Source organism: Bos javanicus, chromosome X (genome assembly GCF_032452875.1).
Source record: "Bos javanicus breed banteng chromosome X, ARS-OSU_banteng_1.0, whole genome shotgun sequence".
Taxonomy (NCBI): Eukaryota; Metazoa; Chordata; class Mammalia; order Artiodactyla; family Bovidae; genus Bos; species Bos javanicus.
The window spans coordinates 65,577,278-65,594,755 of NC_083897.1; the positions used below are offsets into that span (position 1 = coordinate 65,577,278).

Below are 17,478 nucleotides of genomic sequence, written 5' to 3' on the forward strand. Positions count from 1 at the left end.
GAACGTATCTTTTGTGTTGGGCTCCCTGAAATATTTCCAATAATAATCCATCTATTTATGCACTTTCATATGGTAGCTTGAAAAGGCAGTTAATATCTCTGATTTTAAAACTACTCCATTCTTGGTTTACCTTTTATTTCAGCATTTGAAGACAAAGTAGAGCCAAAAGCTGTGCAAATAAGAAGGGTATATAGACATCTGATATCCAAATGAATGCAAGCCATTTCTCTAAGATTTAATACCTTGAAATTTCCACTCTAAGAAGGAAAAAGATACAATTTTAACATTGTCATACTTCAATATGGACTAAATGTGATTAAAAACACAGTTAGGAACTCTTCGTGGGCTTTCCACCAAGAACTGGGAAAACTGTGCCCCTTTGAATCATTTAAACAGAAAAAAAAAAATCAAGCTTGGAACCAAAATAATTGGAAAGGAAGATTTTTGTCTCATCCTTATGAAAGCAAAAACAAGACAACACAAACATATCACTTCAACCCCCGGATTTCACGCACACGCACACACACACACACACACACATTATACATCATATGATATGACCAAGATATGATGAGCTCAAATAGCCTTCAGCCTGAAGACTGAACCAGACCCACCTGAGTGTTCTTATCTATTTGCAGGGGGAATTATATCATTAGTCTCCATAGTGATATTCTCCACTAGCCACCAATACATACACACACTCTTTTCTATGACAAAAATTATTTGAAAGTTATCTGAATATTGATAAAAGCTCAGAAACAATACCAAATATACAAAAGCCTCAAATAACTCAGAACTTTGCTTCATTTCTTCATAAACATTAAATCCTCATCATCTAATCTCCTATGTGTTCTACTCTTCCCTGTATTTCTTATATCAGTAAATGGCACCATAATCTTCCCAGTTGTCCAAACCAGAAACCTGAGTCTTCCTGAACCCCTCCCTCTCCCATCCAATTTCTCCATTATCACTACACCTTCCTAAGCTGAGGATCTCATCATCAGGGATCTCCTTATCCAGTCTTTCTTGCCTCCAAACCATTTCACATCACATACAGTAAGGACAAATCTGAAATTATCACCTCTCTTAAAACAGCAATTCACTGCCACAGAATACAATTTAATCATTTTTTCCCACTGAAGAATACTGGTTTTATGATCAAAACTAAAAGGATTCATGTCTCCACACATCTATTCAATCAAAAAATACTCTCCTTTCCATAAAAAATCATTACTTCCAGTTCTACACTTCTCTTTCAGTCTATATTCTTAAAACCAACAATTTCACAGGAAGGATTAAAAGTCAATTACCCCAACAGTCAGAGACTGCTTTTTTTTTCTCCTACTTAAGTTAATTATGCAGGACAGACCCTTTTCCCCTGCCCCACCCTCTTAATCTTACCTGCTCCAGTTGTAATGTTCTCATGTTGCTAGGCTTCAATTATTACATAATGGAATCTTGGAATCAGACTGTTAGAGCCAGCAAGTATATTGGAGGCAATGCTAGTCCAATCCTCCTTTATATATTGGGAAGTAAAACTCAGACTTGCCCAAGATTACACAGTAAGTTAGTAAATTAGTAACAAAGCTGGAAGTAGAACAGAGATGTGATTCCCAATCTAGTGCCCTTCCACCCTAATATGCTGGATCCCACATGTTTGGCTCAGTATTATGAAAGCTTTTCCCTTGGGACTCCAGCATTTAAGTCTTCCTTAAGTTAGCTAGCCAGGCTGAAGCAAAACCATGCTATTTCTTTTTCTCTGTCTCATACAATCATAAGGGGATGCCATTTCTCTTACTGAGGTCCAATGAATCTCTCTCCACAATTCCTTCCTCCCCATCAGCAGCCCATTGCTGCCTTCTAAGGCATGTGTAAGTAGTAAGTGGGTTTGGTGAACAGAAGGCCACATTTCTGCCATAGAGATGCTCTTAGAGATAGAGATAAAAAGACTGGTTACTTTTGGATCCAAGGCAATAATAGGTCTGACAAACAAATTCTTTCATATTATCTATAAGGATGAAGACAATCATGCTTGCCCTATTATCAATCTGTCCTTAAATATTTTATTAGCCCCTGGTCATGTACAGCATAAAAGCTAACTAAGGTTAAAAATAACTTGCTTCTATTCTATTTATAAGCTACTGAAATTAAACTCAGACCATCAAATAGCATTTCCTGGATCAGTTAAACACATTTAAGCAAAAATGGGAAATAGGCTAGCTGGCTTCCTGAATCAATTATGTAGAAATCCACAAAAGGAATTCCTGAATAGCAGTGTCCCACCTAGACTTTCTTACCCAAGTGAATGTGAAGACAATTCTTTCCTCAGCTTACAAGACAGTCACTAGTGCAATGAGGGGTTTTATATATATATATATAGTTATATATATATATATATATATAGTTATATATATATAGTTATATATATATATAGTTATATATATAGTTAGCAGGAAAGTGAAAGTGAAAGTGACGTCACTCAGTCGTGTCCGACTCTTTGAGACCCCATGTACTGTAGCCTACCACACTCTTCCGTCCATGGGATTTTCCAGGCAAGAGTACTGGAGTGGGTTGCCATTTCCTTCTCCAGTAGTTAGCAGAAGGACAGAGTTTTTCACAAGGGATCTGAAGGCAAATGAAAGATGGGGGATAGAAATGCAGAGATACAAAATTTGAAACAGTTTCAGATATACTCCCCACTCCCAGCCCACAGTTAACAACCACTTATCTGGTCATTTTATTTTTAAAAATGAGGAAATACCCAAAGAGGAAAGTGAGTCATCCTAGCTTACACAACTTACTGGGAGCAGAGCTAGGACTGAAAAACAGCTCTCTTGAGCCCTTTCTGCTGACTAAATAAATTTTCTTGTTATAAGGAGTCTATCCTGCACCTATCTTTCCAGAAGTCTCCCTGCAAACCTTCCTCAACCTACAGTCGCCACCCAAACCATCAACCCCACCACACAGTTTTATCATCATGACATTTTTAGCAGAGTAATAATTCAACAAACTTTGATTGTGCATCTTTTTTTTTTTTTTTGCCAAATACTATTCCAGGTAAATCTTGTCTGAAGACGCAAGGTGCAAGTGATGAATCATAAAATCTAAAATAATGATAATATCTCCTACTATTGATTGCATTCCCAGTACCTCAGGCACTGGCCTGTGCTAAGCCCTTTATATGCATAATCTCATTTAATACTCAGTCAGCCTTGGATGTATGCAATATTTTTATTCCCATGTTAAAGACCAGAAATTGAGAAGAGAAGAAATTAAACAACTTCCTACAAGTTACTACAGGCCATAAATGGTGAACTTGGATTTGAACCTAAAGAGCCTAGTGTCAGACTCCTTGATAACCAATACACTAGGCAGTTTCCAGACCTAATATCAATGTGGCAAACAACTTCTTGTTTCTGTCCACTCAGTTTTACACAACATTTTTGCTCAGACAGTTTTCCACTAAGAATCATCTTTGGGAAAACAAGCCTAAAGCTAGTTCCTGGTTTCAGCCTCCCTTCCCCATCTCTTGAAAGCCATGCTAGATAAACTCTTCATTCTAAGCATTGGCTGGGACAATTCCTGCATTATTGGAGAAACTCCAGGTACTTACCAATAACATTGTTTCTCAAGAAATGGATTATCGTAAGTAATTATCATAGCCCCCCCCCCTTTCCCCCCTTTCCAACTTAGAGATATTTATTGAATCTCTAATACTTTCCTTCCTGTCTGATAATCAACCACACTGAACAAAAACAGGTATTCCTGAAACAGCCAGGGGGCCAGGGCACAGATTCTATAAGTCACAAGATAGGGGAGTTTATAGGTGGGGCTAAAAGCCATCTAAAGCAAATTTAGAATCACAGCACAATATTGTAAAAGCTGACAGGACTGACTAATCTTTGAATAAACCAATAGATATATAGCCAAGGAACTTGTTATAATACAAACAAAATAGTATAAATATCAACTTGGATTTCAGCCCTGCCTCCGCCACTAATGTGCTTTCAGTTCAGTTCAGTCGCTCAGTCATGTCCGACTCTTTGTGACCCCATGAATTGCAGCACGCCAGGCCTCCCTGTCCATCACCAACCCCAGAGTTCACCCAAACTCATGTCCATCGAGTCGGTGATGCCATGCAGCCATCTCATCCTCTGTCGTCCCCTTCTCCTCCTTCACCCAAGCCCTCCCAGCATCAGAGTCTTTTGCAATGAGTCAACTCTTCACATGAGGTGGCCAAAGTATTGCAGTTTCAGCTTCAGCATCAGTCCTTCCAAAGAACACCCAGAACTGATCTCCTTTAGAATGGAATGATTGGATCTCCTTGCAGTCCAAGGGACTCTCAAGAGTCTTCTCCAACACCACAGTTCAAAAGCATCAATTCCTCAGTGCTCAGCTTTATTCACAGTCCAACTCTCACATCCATACATGACCATTGAAAATACCATAGCCGTGGCTAGATGGACATTTGTTGGCAAAGTAATGTCTCTGTTTTTCAATACGCTATCTAGGTTGGTCATAATTTTCCTTCCAAGGAGTAAGCGTCTTTTAATTTCATGGCTACAATCACCATCTGCAGTGGTTTTGGAGCCCCCCAAAATAAAGTCTGACACTGTTTCCACTGTTTACCCATCTATTTGCCATGAAGTGATGGGCCCAGATACCATGATCTTCGTTTTCTGAATGTTGAGCTTTAAGCCAACTTTTTCACTCTCCTCTTTCACTTTCAGCAACAGGCTTTTTAGTTCCTATTCACTTTCTGCCATAAGGGTGGTGTCATCTGCATATCTGAGGTTATTGATATTTCCCCCAGCAATCTTGATTCCAGCTTGTGCTTCTTCCAACCCAGTGGTTCCCATGATGTACTCTGCATATAAGTTAAATAAGCAGGGTGACAATATACAGCCTTTTCCTATTTGGAACCAGTCTGTTGTTCCATGTCCAGTTCTAACTGTTGCTTCCTGACCTGCATATAGGTTTCTCAAGAGGCAGGTCAGGTGGTCTGGTATTCTCATCTCTTTCAGAATTTTCCACAGTTTATTGTGATCCACACAGTTGAAGGCTTTGGCATAGTCAATAAAGCAGAAATAGATATTTTGCTGGAATTCTCTTGCTTTTTCCATGATCCAGCAGATGTTGACAATTTGATCTCTGGTTCCTCTGCCTTTTCTAAAACCAGCTTGAACATCTGGAAGTTCATTGTTCACATATTGCTGAAGCCTGGTTTGGAGAATTTTGAGCATTACTTTAGTAGCGTGTGAGATGAGTGCAATTGTGCAGTAGTTTGAGCATTCCTTGGCATTGCCTTTCTTTGGGATTGGAATGAAAACTGACCTTTTCCAGACAGAATGACCTTTGTTCGTTTCCAAGGAAAACCATTCAATATCACAGCAATCCAAGTCTATGCCCCAACCAGTAACCCTGAAGAAGCTGAAGTTGAACAGTTCTATGAAGACCTACAAGACCTTTTAGAACTAACACCCAAAAAAGATGTCCTTTGCATTATAGGGGACTGGAATGCAAAAGTAGGAAGTCAAGAAGCACCTGCGGTAACAGGCAAATTTGGCCTTGGAGTACGAAATGAAGCAGGGCAAAGGCTAATAGAGTTTTGCCAAGAGAACACACTGGTCATAGCAAACACCATCTTCCAACAACAAAAGAGAAGACTCTACACATGGACATCACCAGATGGTCAACATCGTAATCAGATTGATTATATTCTTTGCAGCCAAAGATGGAGAAGCTCTATACAGTCAGCAAAAACAAGACCGGGAACTGACTGTGGCTCAGATCATGAACTCCTTATTGCCAAATTCAGACTTAAATTGAAGAAAGTAGGGAAAATCACTAGACCATTAAGGTATGACCTAATCAAATCCCTTATGATTTTACAGTGGAAGTGAGAAATAGATTTAAGGGACTAGATCTGATAGATAGAGTGCCTGATGAACTATGGGCGGAGGTTCGTGACATTGTACAGGAGACATGGATCAAGACCATCCCCATGGAAAAGAAATGCTAAAAAGGAAAATGGCTGTCTGGGGAGGCCTTACAAATAGCTGTGAAAAGAAGAGAAGTGAAAAGCAAAGGAGAAAAGGAAAGATACAAGCATCTGAATGCAGAGTTCCAAAGAATAGCAAGGAAAGATAAGAAAGCCTTCCTCAGTGATCAATGCAAAGAAATAGAGGAAAATAACAGAATGGGAAAGACTAGAGATCTCTTTAAGAAAATTAGAGATACCAAAGGAACATTCCACGAAAGATGGGCACAATAAAGGACAGAAATGGTATGGACCTAACAGAAGCAGAAGATATTAAGAAGAGGTGGCAAGAATACACAGAAGAACTGTACAAAAAAGATCTTCACGACCCAGATAATCATAATGGTGTGATCACTTTCCTAGAGCCAGACATCCTGGAATGTGAAGTCAAGTGGGCCTTAGAAAGCCTCACTGTGAACAAAGGTATTGGAGGTGATGGAATTCCAGTTGAGCTCTTTCAAATCCTGAAAGATGATGCTTTGAAAGTGCTTCACTCATTATGCCAGCAAATTTGGAAAACTAAAGTGCTTAGAGGCAAATTATAACTCAATTTCCATCTATAAAGTGGAGGTAATGACACCAGCCTGGCAGTTTTGCATTTAAGATTAAACGAGATAATGTATGTGAAAGAGAATAGTAAATTGTTCTATATATTTGCAAGGGGTTTGCTTCTGAGCATCATATTACTCAGAAAAAACTTGAAAACAACTTGCTCTAAATCCACACGTTTCCTCCTACTACTTCAGCAAAATCTACTTGTGCACAGTTGATAAAAAGGCACTTATTGTTAACCTCTAACTTCTACCACCCTTTTGGACCCATTAGCTACCTTTATTGGTCTTTGTCTTAGTAATAATAATTTATTGCATTTATTAAGTGTTTTATACTTTACAAAAATATATGGAATTATTTTAACAAATCTGTAGGTATAAAAGTTTGTATCACATATCTACAATCATTAAGACTGGGGTTTAGAGAAGTGATGTGACTTGAAAAAGATCCCACTGCTTGTAAAATCCACACTGAAATGAAAGGTAAAAGAAGTAAGGAACAGAAATATGTTGTAAGGCTAATAGTGCAATCACTTACATAATATGGTTTTGTAGAAAATTTCCTTCTCTACCTTGACAAAGAAGAAAAAAAGATTCTTCCAACGTATCTGAAATGGCCACAGGTTCTTTTAAAAGGCAATTACTAAGTTACAAAGACAAATATTATCTATCAAAAATGATCAATGAAGTTTTGCAATGTCACTAATGTGGCTTATAAAAACCACCTAAAGGGAAGTATGGCCGCGTTATTTCTATTGCCGTTTAGGGGGAAAAAAAATCAGTGTTATGAAATTTGATACTTTCTGTTCACATTATTTAAAATATCTAAAAATATCAGCCAAAGCAATTGGAATAGGGTTAGGAGAACAAGAAAGTGGGAAAAATAGAAGAGAACTAATGGTTGAGTAGTGTGTTAGTCACTCAGCCATGTATGACTCTTTTTGACCCCATGGACTGAAGTTCACCAGATTCCTCTATCCATGGAATTCTCCAGGTAAGAATACTGAAGTGGGTTGCCATTTCCTTCTCCAAGGGAATTTCCCAACACAGGGATCGAACTCGGATCTCCCAAATTACAGGCAGATTCTTTACAATCTGAGTTATCAGATAGAGAGAAATAGAAAAGAAGGGTTGATACAGGAAAAGCTTTACCAAAGCCCAAGCTCTTTTTCAACTTGTCCAAAAGAATCTGGGTAAGGAACACAAGAAACCGAGGAAAAATAAACACACACACACACACACACAAACTCACACTGAGACTGAGGAGCAAAGAGAACAAAGAAGCAGTTTATTCAGGGCAGATGCAAAGGGTGTGGGCATCCTCCTGAGTGAGGAATACCCACAGGGTGTTGATACCCTCCTTTTAATATCATTTTCAGCTCTGTGAATGGGTGGGGGTCTTTTTCATGAGGGGTGGAATATTTATTGAAGGGAAGGTTGAGGTTTGGCCCAGAATGCACTGTGTAGCAGGCAGTACCAGCTTCTGGTCCTGTGCATTTGTCTCCTAAAGCCACTGTGTGTGCTCTTTAACAGCTGTTTTCCTTAAACTTTCCCTTTCTAGTTGAGCACCACATGTGAAAATTCCTAGAGGGTCATCAGCAACCTGTGCTTTTTTATTTGCACATGTTCCATGCTTTTCAAGGTCAGAGTTTCTTGCTCAGATGCACAAAGGGTTCCTTCTAGACGCCATTTTTCTCTGCATCATGGTCTCATTAAGTGCAAAACAAGGAGGTGGCTTTGCCTTCTGCCTAATGCCTATACATGAGGAGCCCATCCTTGCGCCAGCCTATCTTTCCTGCCTCAAGGTGATTGCAAAGGCTTAAATGTTGTCTTTGGGTGAAATGATAAAATTATATGGTCTTACATGAGAAGACATTGACTAGAAGATCTGGGCTCTAGCACCAACGTTAGCAGGGGATTTAGAAAATGATAATAATAGGGACTATAGTTTCTTAAGCTCTTACCAGGTGTCAAGCTTTGTACAGATGTTTGATATGGATTAACTCATTTAAGTCTCACAAATGTTGCTAGTTACTATTATTATTACAATATCCCAATATTATAAATGAGTTGTTTGAGGCTCAGAAAAGTTAAGTAAATTATTCAAGGTTATACAATTTAAGCAAAAATTATGTCCAAATCTAATTCTAAAGACTATGCTCCTTTTAACATATAAATGTCTTTCCGTCTCACTTTAGTGAAACTCAATTTCCTCTCATAGGAATTATCCCTGGGACATCATTCTGCTTCATCAGTTAATCTGGTGTGAATCCATCCATGGTTTCAGGATGTGACTCAAAAGTCCCAGCTTCCTGAATAAGCAATCTTGTTTCAAGGAGACCATCCAACATGTACAAATATTTATTCATAGTTTATGGAGTATAGCCATGACTCAGCATCATAATTAGCACCCCTGGAACCTGCCAGATCCTGAGGCCCAACAGCATTTTGAGATCAATGCATAGCTCAATAATAGTACAATCAGTCTATAAACTATTGATGAGTCGATTCTGATTTAGATAATAAGTGGCAATTATTACTTCCTTCAGTGGAATAGCTTTTAAAGAATGCTAAAGATGACTTTGTGTACTTTAAAATATAAAAGGACTTTGAATCAGACAGATTCATCATGCTTGCCTTTAGTCAACTATCATTTCCCACAAAAGTGCAAAAAAAGTTAGGCACATGATGAATAATGGAAGTCACTGCAGATGAATGAAGTACAGGTAGGATCTCCTTTTAACAAATACCACTTTAGCATCCAGTTATAAATAACATGATTATATTTGTGTCCATGTCAGCATTACGTACTAACATTGTTTCTTGACATTTATGAAATATGTTCAATAAATCTTGTAAAACATAAGTAGTCATCTTATTCCCTAATTCTTTTTATAGATGGTTTCCTGTATAACATCTTGAGTTCATCCAATTGACAAGTTTCCTGAAGTACTATCAAAGCTACAGAATTCGGTTTTAAGCTATTCAGCTCAGTTCAGTTGCTCAGTCGTATCCGACTCTTTGTGACCCCATGAATTGCAGCATGCCAGGCCTCCCTGTCCATCACCAACTCCTGGAGTTCACTCAAACTCAGGTCCATCGAGTTGGTGATGCTATCCAGCCATCTCATCCTCTGTTGTCCCCTTTTCCTCCTGCCCCCAATCCCTCCCAGCATCACAGTCTTTTCCAATGAGTCAACTTTACACCATGGCAACTGACAGGTTTATAGTGTTAATTCATGAAGCAGCTTACACATTTCAGAATCTGTTCCTAGTCTGGGCAGATCAGAGCCTTTTACTTTATAATTCCATCCAATAAACCAACAACAGGCTTTTACAACCCTTTAAAAAAATCTTCCAGGTCATCAATTTCTTAAAATAAGTAAAGTTCTTATTATTAAATACATTACATTCTATTCAAATTAAGTCACAGCTGAAGAGCAATGCAGTATCTTGAAAGGCATCACCGCTCTGGAACTAGCAAAACAATCTCTTTTGTTTGTTTAACACCCTTCTTCTCACTCCCAAATGTTCCCAAATACTTGTTAGTGAACAAACACTGTGTACCCAAAACATTCACTTTGAATAACAAACTTTGGAATAACAACTTTAAAAGTCATTCCTTAAAAAACTGGAAATAGAACTGCCATATGACCCAGAAATCCCACTGCTGGGCACACACACCGAGGAAACCAGAATCGAAAGAGACAAATGTACCCTAATGATCATTGCAGCACTGTTTACAGTAGCTAGGACATAGAATCAACGTAGATGTCCATCTACAGATGAATGGATAAGAAAATTGTGATAGATATACACAATGGAATACTACTCAGCAATTAAAAAAATGCATTTGAGTCAATTCTAATGAGGTGGATGAAACTGGAGCCTATTATACAGAGTGAAGTAAGCCAGAAAGAGAAATACCAATACAGTATATTAACACATATATATGGAATTTAGAAAGATGGTAACAATGATCCAATATGCAAGGTAGCAAAAGAGACACAGATATAAAGAACAGACTTTTGGACTATTTGGGAGAAGGCAAGGGTAGGACGATATGAGAGAATAGCATTGAAACGTGAACATTACCATATGTAAAATAGATGACCAGTGCAAATTTGTTGTATGAAGCAGGGAACCCAAACCTGGTGGGATGGGGTGGGGAGTGAGGAGGGTGGGGGGTTCAGGATGGGTGGGACACATGTACAGCCATGGCTGATTCATGTCAATGTATGGCAAAAACCACCACAATATTGTAAATAGTCTTCAATTAAAATAAATTATTTTTTTTTAAAAAATGCACAGAGAAAAGAGGAAAGGAAAGGAATAAACTACAAGCAATTATGTAAGTGGAAAAAAAAAATAGTTTATTTGTCCCTACCTTTATCCTACTTGGTCTTCAGAAACAAAAGGAAATTATATTTGAAAGAAGATAATACCCATAGCCTCAGTTTATCTCCACAATTTTTCACAAACAGTATGTGGCGTTAGATAAAAAGTTATCAGGGATGCGAAAAAAAAAAAAAAAAGATCAGAATCCTGGTCCCCTCTCCATAATGATCATGGAGCTGGGCCACCTAGTTCTCCTATTTAGGATATTTATTGTATAGGGAACAGAGCTGACTAACAACATCCATTAGCCACACCTTTAGAGCCACTAAAGTGGTCACATCAAGGCTACACTTTCCCCAGGCTGTTGCCAGCAACAACTGAGCACGGCAGGGCTATCAGAAGTGGGGCATTTCTCCCTGATGCACAAGCCAACTCTTACACTCAAACTTTTTTCAAGTCCAGAATTTATGGATGAACAAAACATTTCTGAGCACAAAATAAAAACATAACCCAGTTCATCTTCCAGTGTTTTGTGACAAAGAACATGATCATCCCAATTTGCTAAAGAATGTGTAACAATATTCTTTATTTTTTTATTTATTAATTTGCTTGTTTTTGTGCACCAAACTTGATACTGTTTGTAGGTGGACAAATACTACAGACAGGCATGATACAAATGTGATTGGAAGCAAATTAAAAGTGTAAACATTTAGGGAGGTCCTAAGATGGCAGAGGAATAGGACGGGGAGACCACTTTTTTACCCACAAATTCATTGAAAGATCATTTGAATGCTGAGCAACTTTCACAAAACAACTTCTGAACACTGGCGGAGGACACCAGGCACCCAGAAAGGCAGCCCATTGTCTTTGAAAGGAGGTAGGACAAAATATAAAAGATAAAAAGAGAGACAAAAGAGTTAGGGACAGAGACCCATCCCTGGAAGGGAGCTGTAAAAGAGGAGAAGTTTCCAAACACCAGGAAACCCTCTAATTGGGTGGCTCTGTGGGGAGTTTTGGAATCTCAGAGGCCAACATAACTTGGAGGAAAAAAATAAATAAAACCCAAAGATTACACCCCTAACTGCAACTCCCAGTAGAGAAGTAGCCCAGATGCTTGCATCCACCACCAGCAACTGGGGGCTGAACAGAGAGGCACAGGCTGCATTGCTTAGGGTAAGGACTGGGCCTGAATGCCCTGAGGGCAATCTGAGGGCGCTAACGGGAGATAGAAACCCAAACTGTGGGATAGCCAGAGGTGGGGGGGGGGGCGGAAGAGGAAAGAGAGGGAGAAAGAGAACTTCCCCACAAAAAGCTCTAACCTAAGGCACTGCTGGGCTCGCTCACAGAACAAAGGACTGAGTGAATACCAGAGGAGAGGTAGCCAGCAGCGGATTGGCCCATCCCCTACTGGAGCCAGGGAGGCAGGCAGGCGCCAGCCTGAGCTGGAAGGCAAGAGGCAAACTCGGCCCCAGAGATGGCATCCTCTACCAAACTGAGAGCAGGCTCCCAGCTGCTAACCAAGTCTTCCTGGGATCCTGGATGGTTGACACCCGCCAGGAGGGTCACAGCCAAAGATCAGCTCCCCACAGGAGACACATGGCACATATGAGAAGGTGCTCCCACTGTGCACCTGGGAAACCAAGCAACCAGGACCGGGGAGGAGATAAGATGCACTGCCCCACACAGGTAGAGAGCGCTCACCAAGCATCTGGTCGCCTGAGCTGCTCGGACCTTGGAAGGGCACAAAACGCAGGCCCAACCAAGTCTGTGCCTGTATGGAGTACCCGCGAACCTGAACCTGAGCGGCTTAGACCTGGGAAGTGCACCCAACCCAGGGCCCTCTTTAGACAGTTCCCTTGCAGAGCAACCTGGAGCCTGAGCAGTGTAGACCAGGAAAGCACACACACCTGATCAGGGGCAAACCCAATGTGGCTCAGGCGCTGCAAGCACTCCCCACACATGCCAGTGATATTTGTTTGTAGTGTTCCCCCCCCCCTGCACCACAATTGAACAAGTGAGCCTAAATAAATGACCACCTTCAATCCCTTGTGTCAGGGCGGAAGTTACATACTGAAGAGACTTGCAAACAGAGGAAGTTGAAATAAACAAAGAAGAGGGAACCACTTTGGAAGTGACAGGTGCAAAAGATTAAAACCCTATAGTTAGCATTGACTACATTGGAAGCGACCTATAGACCTTGAGAAGACGTATTAGCTGGAACAAGGAACTATGTGAAACTGAACTGACTCAATACTGCCCTCAACAGCTCCAGAGAAATTTCTAGATATATTTTACTATTATCATTTTTTAATTTTTAATTTTTTTAATTTTTACGTTCTTTATTGCTCCTTTAATTTTCCTTTTTAAAACCTACTATTACCTTGCAAAAAAAGACCCTATTTTTAAAGCAAATTTCATATATTTTTTAATAACTTTTGCAATTTTTTTTAATATTGTATTTTTGAGAGTTTAACCTCTACTCTAAATTTTTAATTTTTGCTTTTTGGTATTTGTTATCAATTTTTACATTTAAGAATCCAATCTTCAGTACCCATTTTTACTTAGCAGTGTGATTACTGGCTTGATTGCTCTCTCCCCTTTTGACTCTCCTTTTTCTCCCCCAGGTCACCTTTATCTCTTCCCTCCCCCTTCTCTTCTCTACCCAACTCTGTGAATCTCTTTGGGTGTTCCAGGCTTTGGAGAACACTTAGAGAACTGAACACTGGCAAGATTGGTCTCTCTCCTTTTGATTCCCTTTCCTCTCCTCCTGGTCACCTCTATCTCCTTCCTTCCTCTTCTCTTATCTATGGAACTCCATGAACCTCTCTAAGTGTTCCAGACTGTAGAGAGCACACAGGGAATTGATTACTGGCTAGACTGCTCTCTCCCCATTTGATTCCACCTCTTCTCCTCCTGGTCACCTCTATCTCCCTCCTCCCTCCTCTTCTCTCCATGTAACTCTGTGAACCTCTCTGGGTGTCCCTCACTGTGGAGAATCTTTTCACCAGTAACATAAGTGTGTTGTCATCAGTGCTGTACAGATGGAGAAGTCTTGAGGCTACTGTAAGAATAAGACTGAAAACCAGAGGCAGGAGGCTTAAATCCAAAACTTGAGAACAGCATAAAACTCCTGACTCTAGGCAATATTAATCGACAAGAGCTCATCCAAAAGCCTCCATACCTACACCAAAACCAAGCTCCACCCAAGAGCCAACAAGTTTCAGAGCAAGACATACCAAGCTAATTCACCAACAACACAGGAACATAGCCATGAACATTGAAATACAGGCGGCCAAAAGTCACAGCAAACTCATAGACACTTCAAAATTCACTACTGGACACTTGATTGCACTCCTGAGAGAAGAGATCCAGCCCCACCCACCAGAACACCGATGCAAGCTTCCCTAACCAGGAAACCTGGAAAAGTCACTCATCCAACCCCACCCATAGGGAGCAACCGCCACAATAAAAAGGAACCACAAACTTCCAGCATAGGGAAAGGCCACCTCAAACACAGTAACCTAAACAAGATGAAAATGCAGGGAAATATTCAGCAGATAAAGGAACATGATAAAAGCCCAGTAACCCAAACAAAAGAGGAGGGCATAGGGAGTTGACTTGAAAAAGAATTGAAAAAGATAGTAAATTGAAAAAGACTTGAAAAAGATAGTAAAAATCATCCAAAATCTTGAAAACAAAATGGAGTTAAAGATAACTAGTCTGGAGACAAGGATTGAGAAGATGTAAGAAAAGTTTAACAAAGACCTAGAAGAAATAAAAGAGTCAATCAATAATGAATAATGCAATAACTGAAATCAAAAGCACTCTGGAGGGAACCAACAGTAGAATAACTGAGGCAGAAGATAAGATAAGTGAGGTGGAAGACAGAATGGTGGAAATAAATGAAGCAGAGAGGAAAAAATAAAAAAGAATGAAAAGAAATGAGGACAACCTCAGAGACCTCTGGACAATGTTAAATGCCCCAACATTCAAATATAGGAGTCCCAGAAGAAGAAGACAAAAAGAACGGCCATGAGAAAATACTTGAGAAGGTAATAGTTGAAAACTTCCCTAAAATGGGGAAGGAAATAATCACCCAAATCCAAAAAACCCAGAGAGTCCCAAACAGGATAAACCCAAGGGGAAACACGCCAAGACACATATTAATCAAATTTTAAAAAATCAAACACAAAGAACAAATATTAAAAGCAGCAAGGGAAAAACAACAAATAACTGAGAAGGGGAGTCCCATAAGGATAACCGCTGACCTTTCAATCAACCTTCTTCAGGCAAGAAGGAATGGAACGACACACTTAAAGTGATGAAAGAGAAAAACCTAAAACCCAGATTACTGTACCCAGCAAAGATTTCATTCAAATAGGAGGGAGAAATCCAAAGCTTTACAGACGAACAAAAGCTGAGAGAATTCAGCACCACCAAACCAGCTCTCCAACAAATGCTAAAGGATCTTCTCTCGACAGGAAACACAGAAAAGATGTATAAACTTGAACCCAAAACAACAAAGTAAATGACAACAGGATCATACTTATCAATAATTACCTTAAATGTAAATGGGTTGAATGCCCCAACCAAAGACTGGCTGAATGGATACAAAAACAAGACCCCTATATATGTTGTCTAAAAGAGACCCACCTCAAAACAAGGGAGACATACAGACTGAAAGTGAAGGGCTGGAAAAAGATATTTCATGCAAATGGAGACCAAAAGAAAGCAGGAGTAGCAATACTCATATCAGATAAAATAGACTTTGAAATAAAGGCCGTGAAAAGAGACAAAGAAAAACATTACATAATGATCAAAGGATCAGTCCAAGAAGAAGATATAACAATTATAAATATATATGCACCCAACATGGGAGCACCACAATATGTAAGACAAATGCTAACAAGTATGAAAGGGGAAATTAACAGTAACGCAATAATAGTGAGAGACTTTAATAGCCCACTCACACCTATAGATAGATCAACTAAAGAGAAAATTAGCAAGGAAACACAAACTTTAAATGATACAATGGACCAGTTAGATCTAATTGATATCTATAGGACATTTCAACCTAAACCAACGAATTTCAACTTTTTCTCAAGTGCACACAGAACCTTCTCCAGGATAGATCACATCCTGGGCCATAAATCTAGCCTTGGTAAATTCAAAAAAATTGAAATCATCTCAAGCATATTTTCTGATCACAATACAGTAAGATTAGATGTCAACTACAGGAAAAAAAAAACTATTAAAAATACAAACATATGAAGGTTACACAACACACTTCTGAATAACCGACAAATCACAGAAGAAATCAAAATATGCATAGAAACAAATGAAAATGAAAACACAAAAACTATTCAGATTCAGATTAAGATCAGTCACTTAGTCATGTCCGACTCTGAGACCCCATGAATTGCAGCACGCCAGGCCTTCCTGTCCATCACCAACTCCCAGAGTTCACTCAAATTCACATCCATTGAGTCGGTGATGCCATCCAGCCATCTCATCCTGTGTCGTCCCCTTTTCCTCCTGCCCCCAATCCCTCCCAGCATCAGTCTTTTCCAATGAGTCAACTCTTCTCATGAGGTGGCCAAAGTACTGGAGTTTCAGCTTTAGCATCATTCCTTCCAAAGAACACCCAGCGCTGACCTCCTTTAGAATGGACTGGTTGGATCTCCTTGCAGTCCAAGGGACTCTCAAGCTTTGGGCTGGTGCACTGAGACAACCCAGAGGGATGGTACAGGGAGGGAGGAAGGAGGAGGGTTCAGGATGGGGAACACGTGTATACCTGTGGTGTATTCATGTTGATATATGGCAAAACCAATACAATGTTGTAAAGTTAAAAAATAAAATTAAATTTAAAAAAAGTCTTCTCCAACCCCACAGTTCAAAAGCATCAATTCTTCAGCACTCAGCTTTCTTCACAGTCCAACTCTCGCATCCATACATGACGACTGGAAAAACCACAACACCTATGGGATTCACTAAAAGCAGTGCTAAGGGGAAGGTTCATAGCAATACAAGCCTACCTCAAAAAACAGGAGAAAAATCAAATAAATAAGCTAACTATCCACCTAAAGCAACTAGAAAAGAAGAAATGAAGCACCACAGCATTAGTAGAAGGAAAGAAATTATGAAAATTAGGGTAGAAATAAGTGCAAAAGAAACAAAAGAGAACATAGCAAAAATCAACAAAACCAAAAGCTGGTTCTTTGAGAAGATAAATAAAATAGACAAACCATTAGCCAGACTCATCAAGAAAAAAGGGGAGAAGAATCAAATCAACAAAATTAAAAATGAAAATGGAGAAATCACAACAGACAACACAGAAATACAAAGGATCATAACAGACTACTATCAGCAATTATACGCCAATAAAATGGACAACTTGGAAGAAGTGGACAAATTCTTTAAAAAGTATAACTTTCAAAAACAGAACCAAGAAGAAATAGAAAATCTTAACCAACCCATCACAAGCACAGAAATCGAAACTGTAATCAGAAATCTTCCAACAAAAAAAAAGCCCAGGACCAGATGGCTTCAC

The 17,478-nt window shown here is 39.4% G+C and overlaps 1 protein-coding gene across 6 annotated transcripts in view; it reads right to left on the minus strand.

The window, feature by feature from the left end:
* IL13RA2 (interleukin 13 receptor subunit alpha 2) overlaps positions 1 to 17,478 on the minus strand; it is an 83,267-nt gene that overhangs the window by 19,196 nt on the left and 46,593 nt on the right. For 5 of the 6 annotated variants that reach the window (XM_061409543.1, XM_061409545.1, XM_061409541.1 and 2 more), the window contains exon 2: positions 131 to 257. In XM_061409543.1, coding sequence (XP_061265527.1) covers positions 131 to 224 — 94 coding nt within the window. In that variant the 5' untranslated portion in view covers positions 225 to 257. Of the gene's footprint in view, positions 1 to 130; positions 258 to 1,310; positions 1,530 to 17,478 lie in introns of those variants that run through there. The other variant, XM_061409544.1, reaches the window with a different exon arrangement.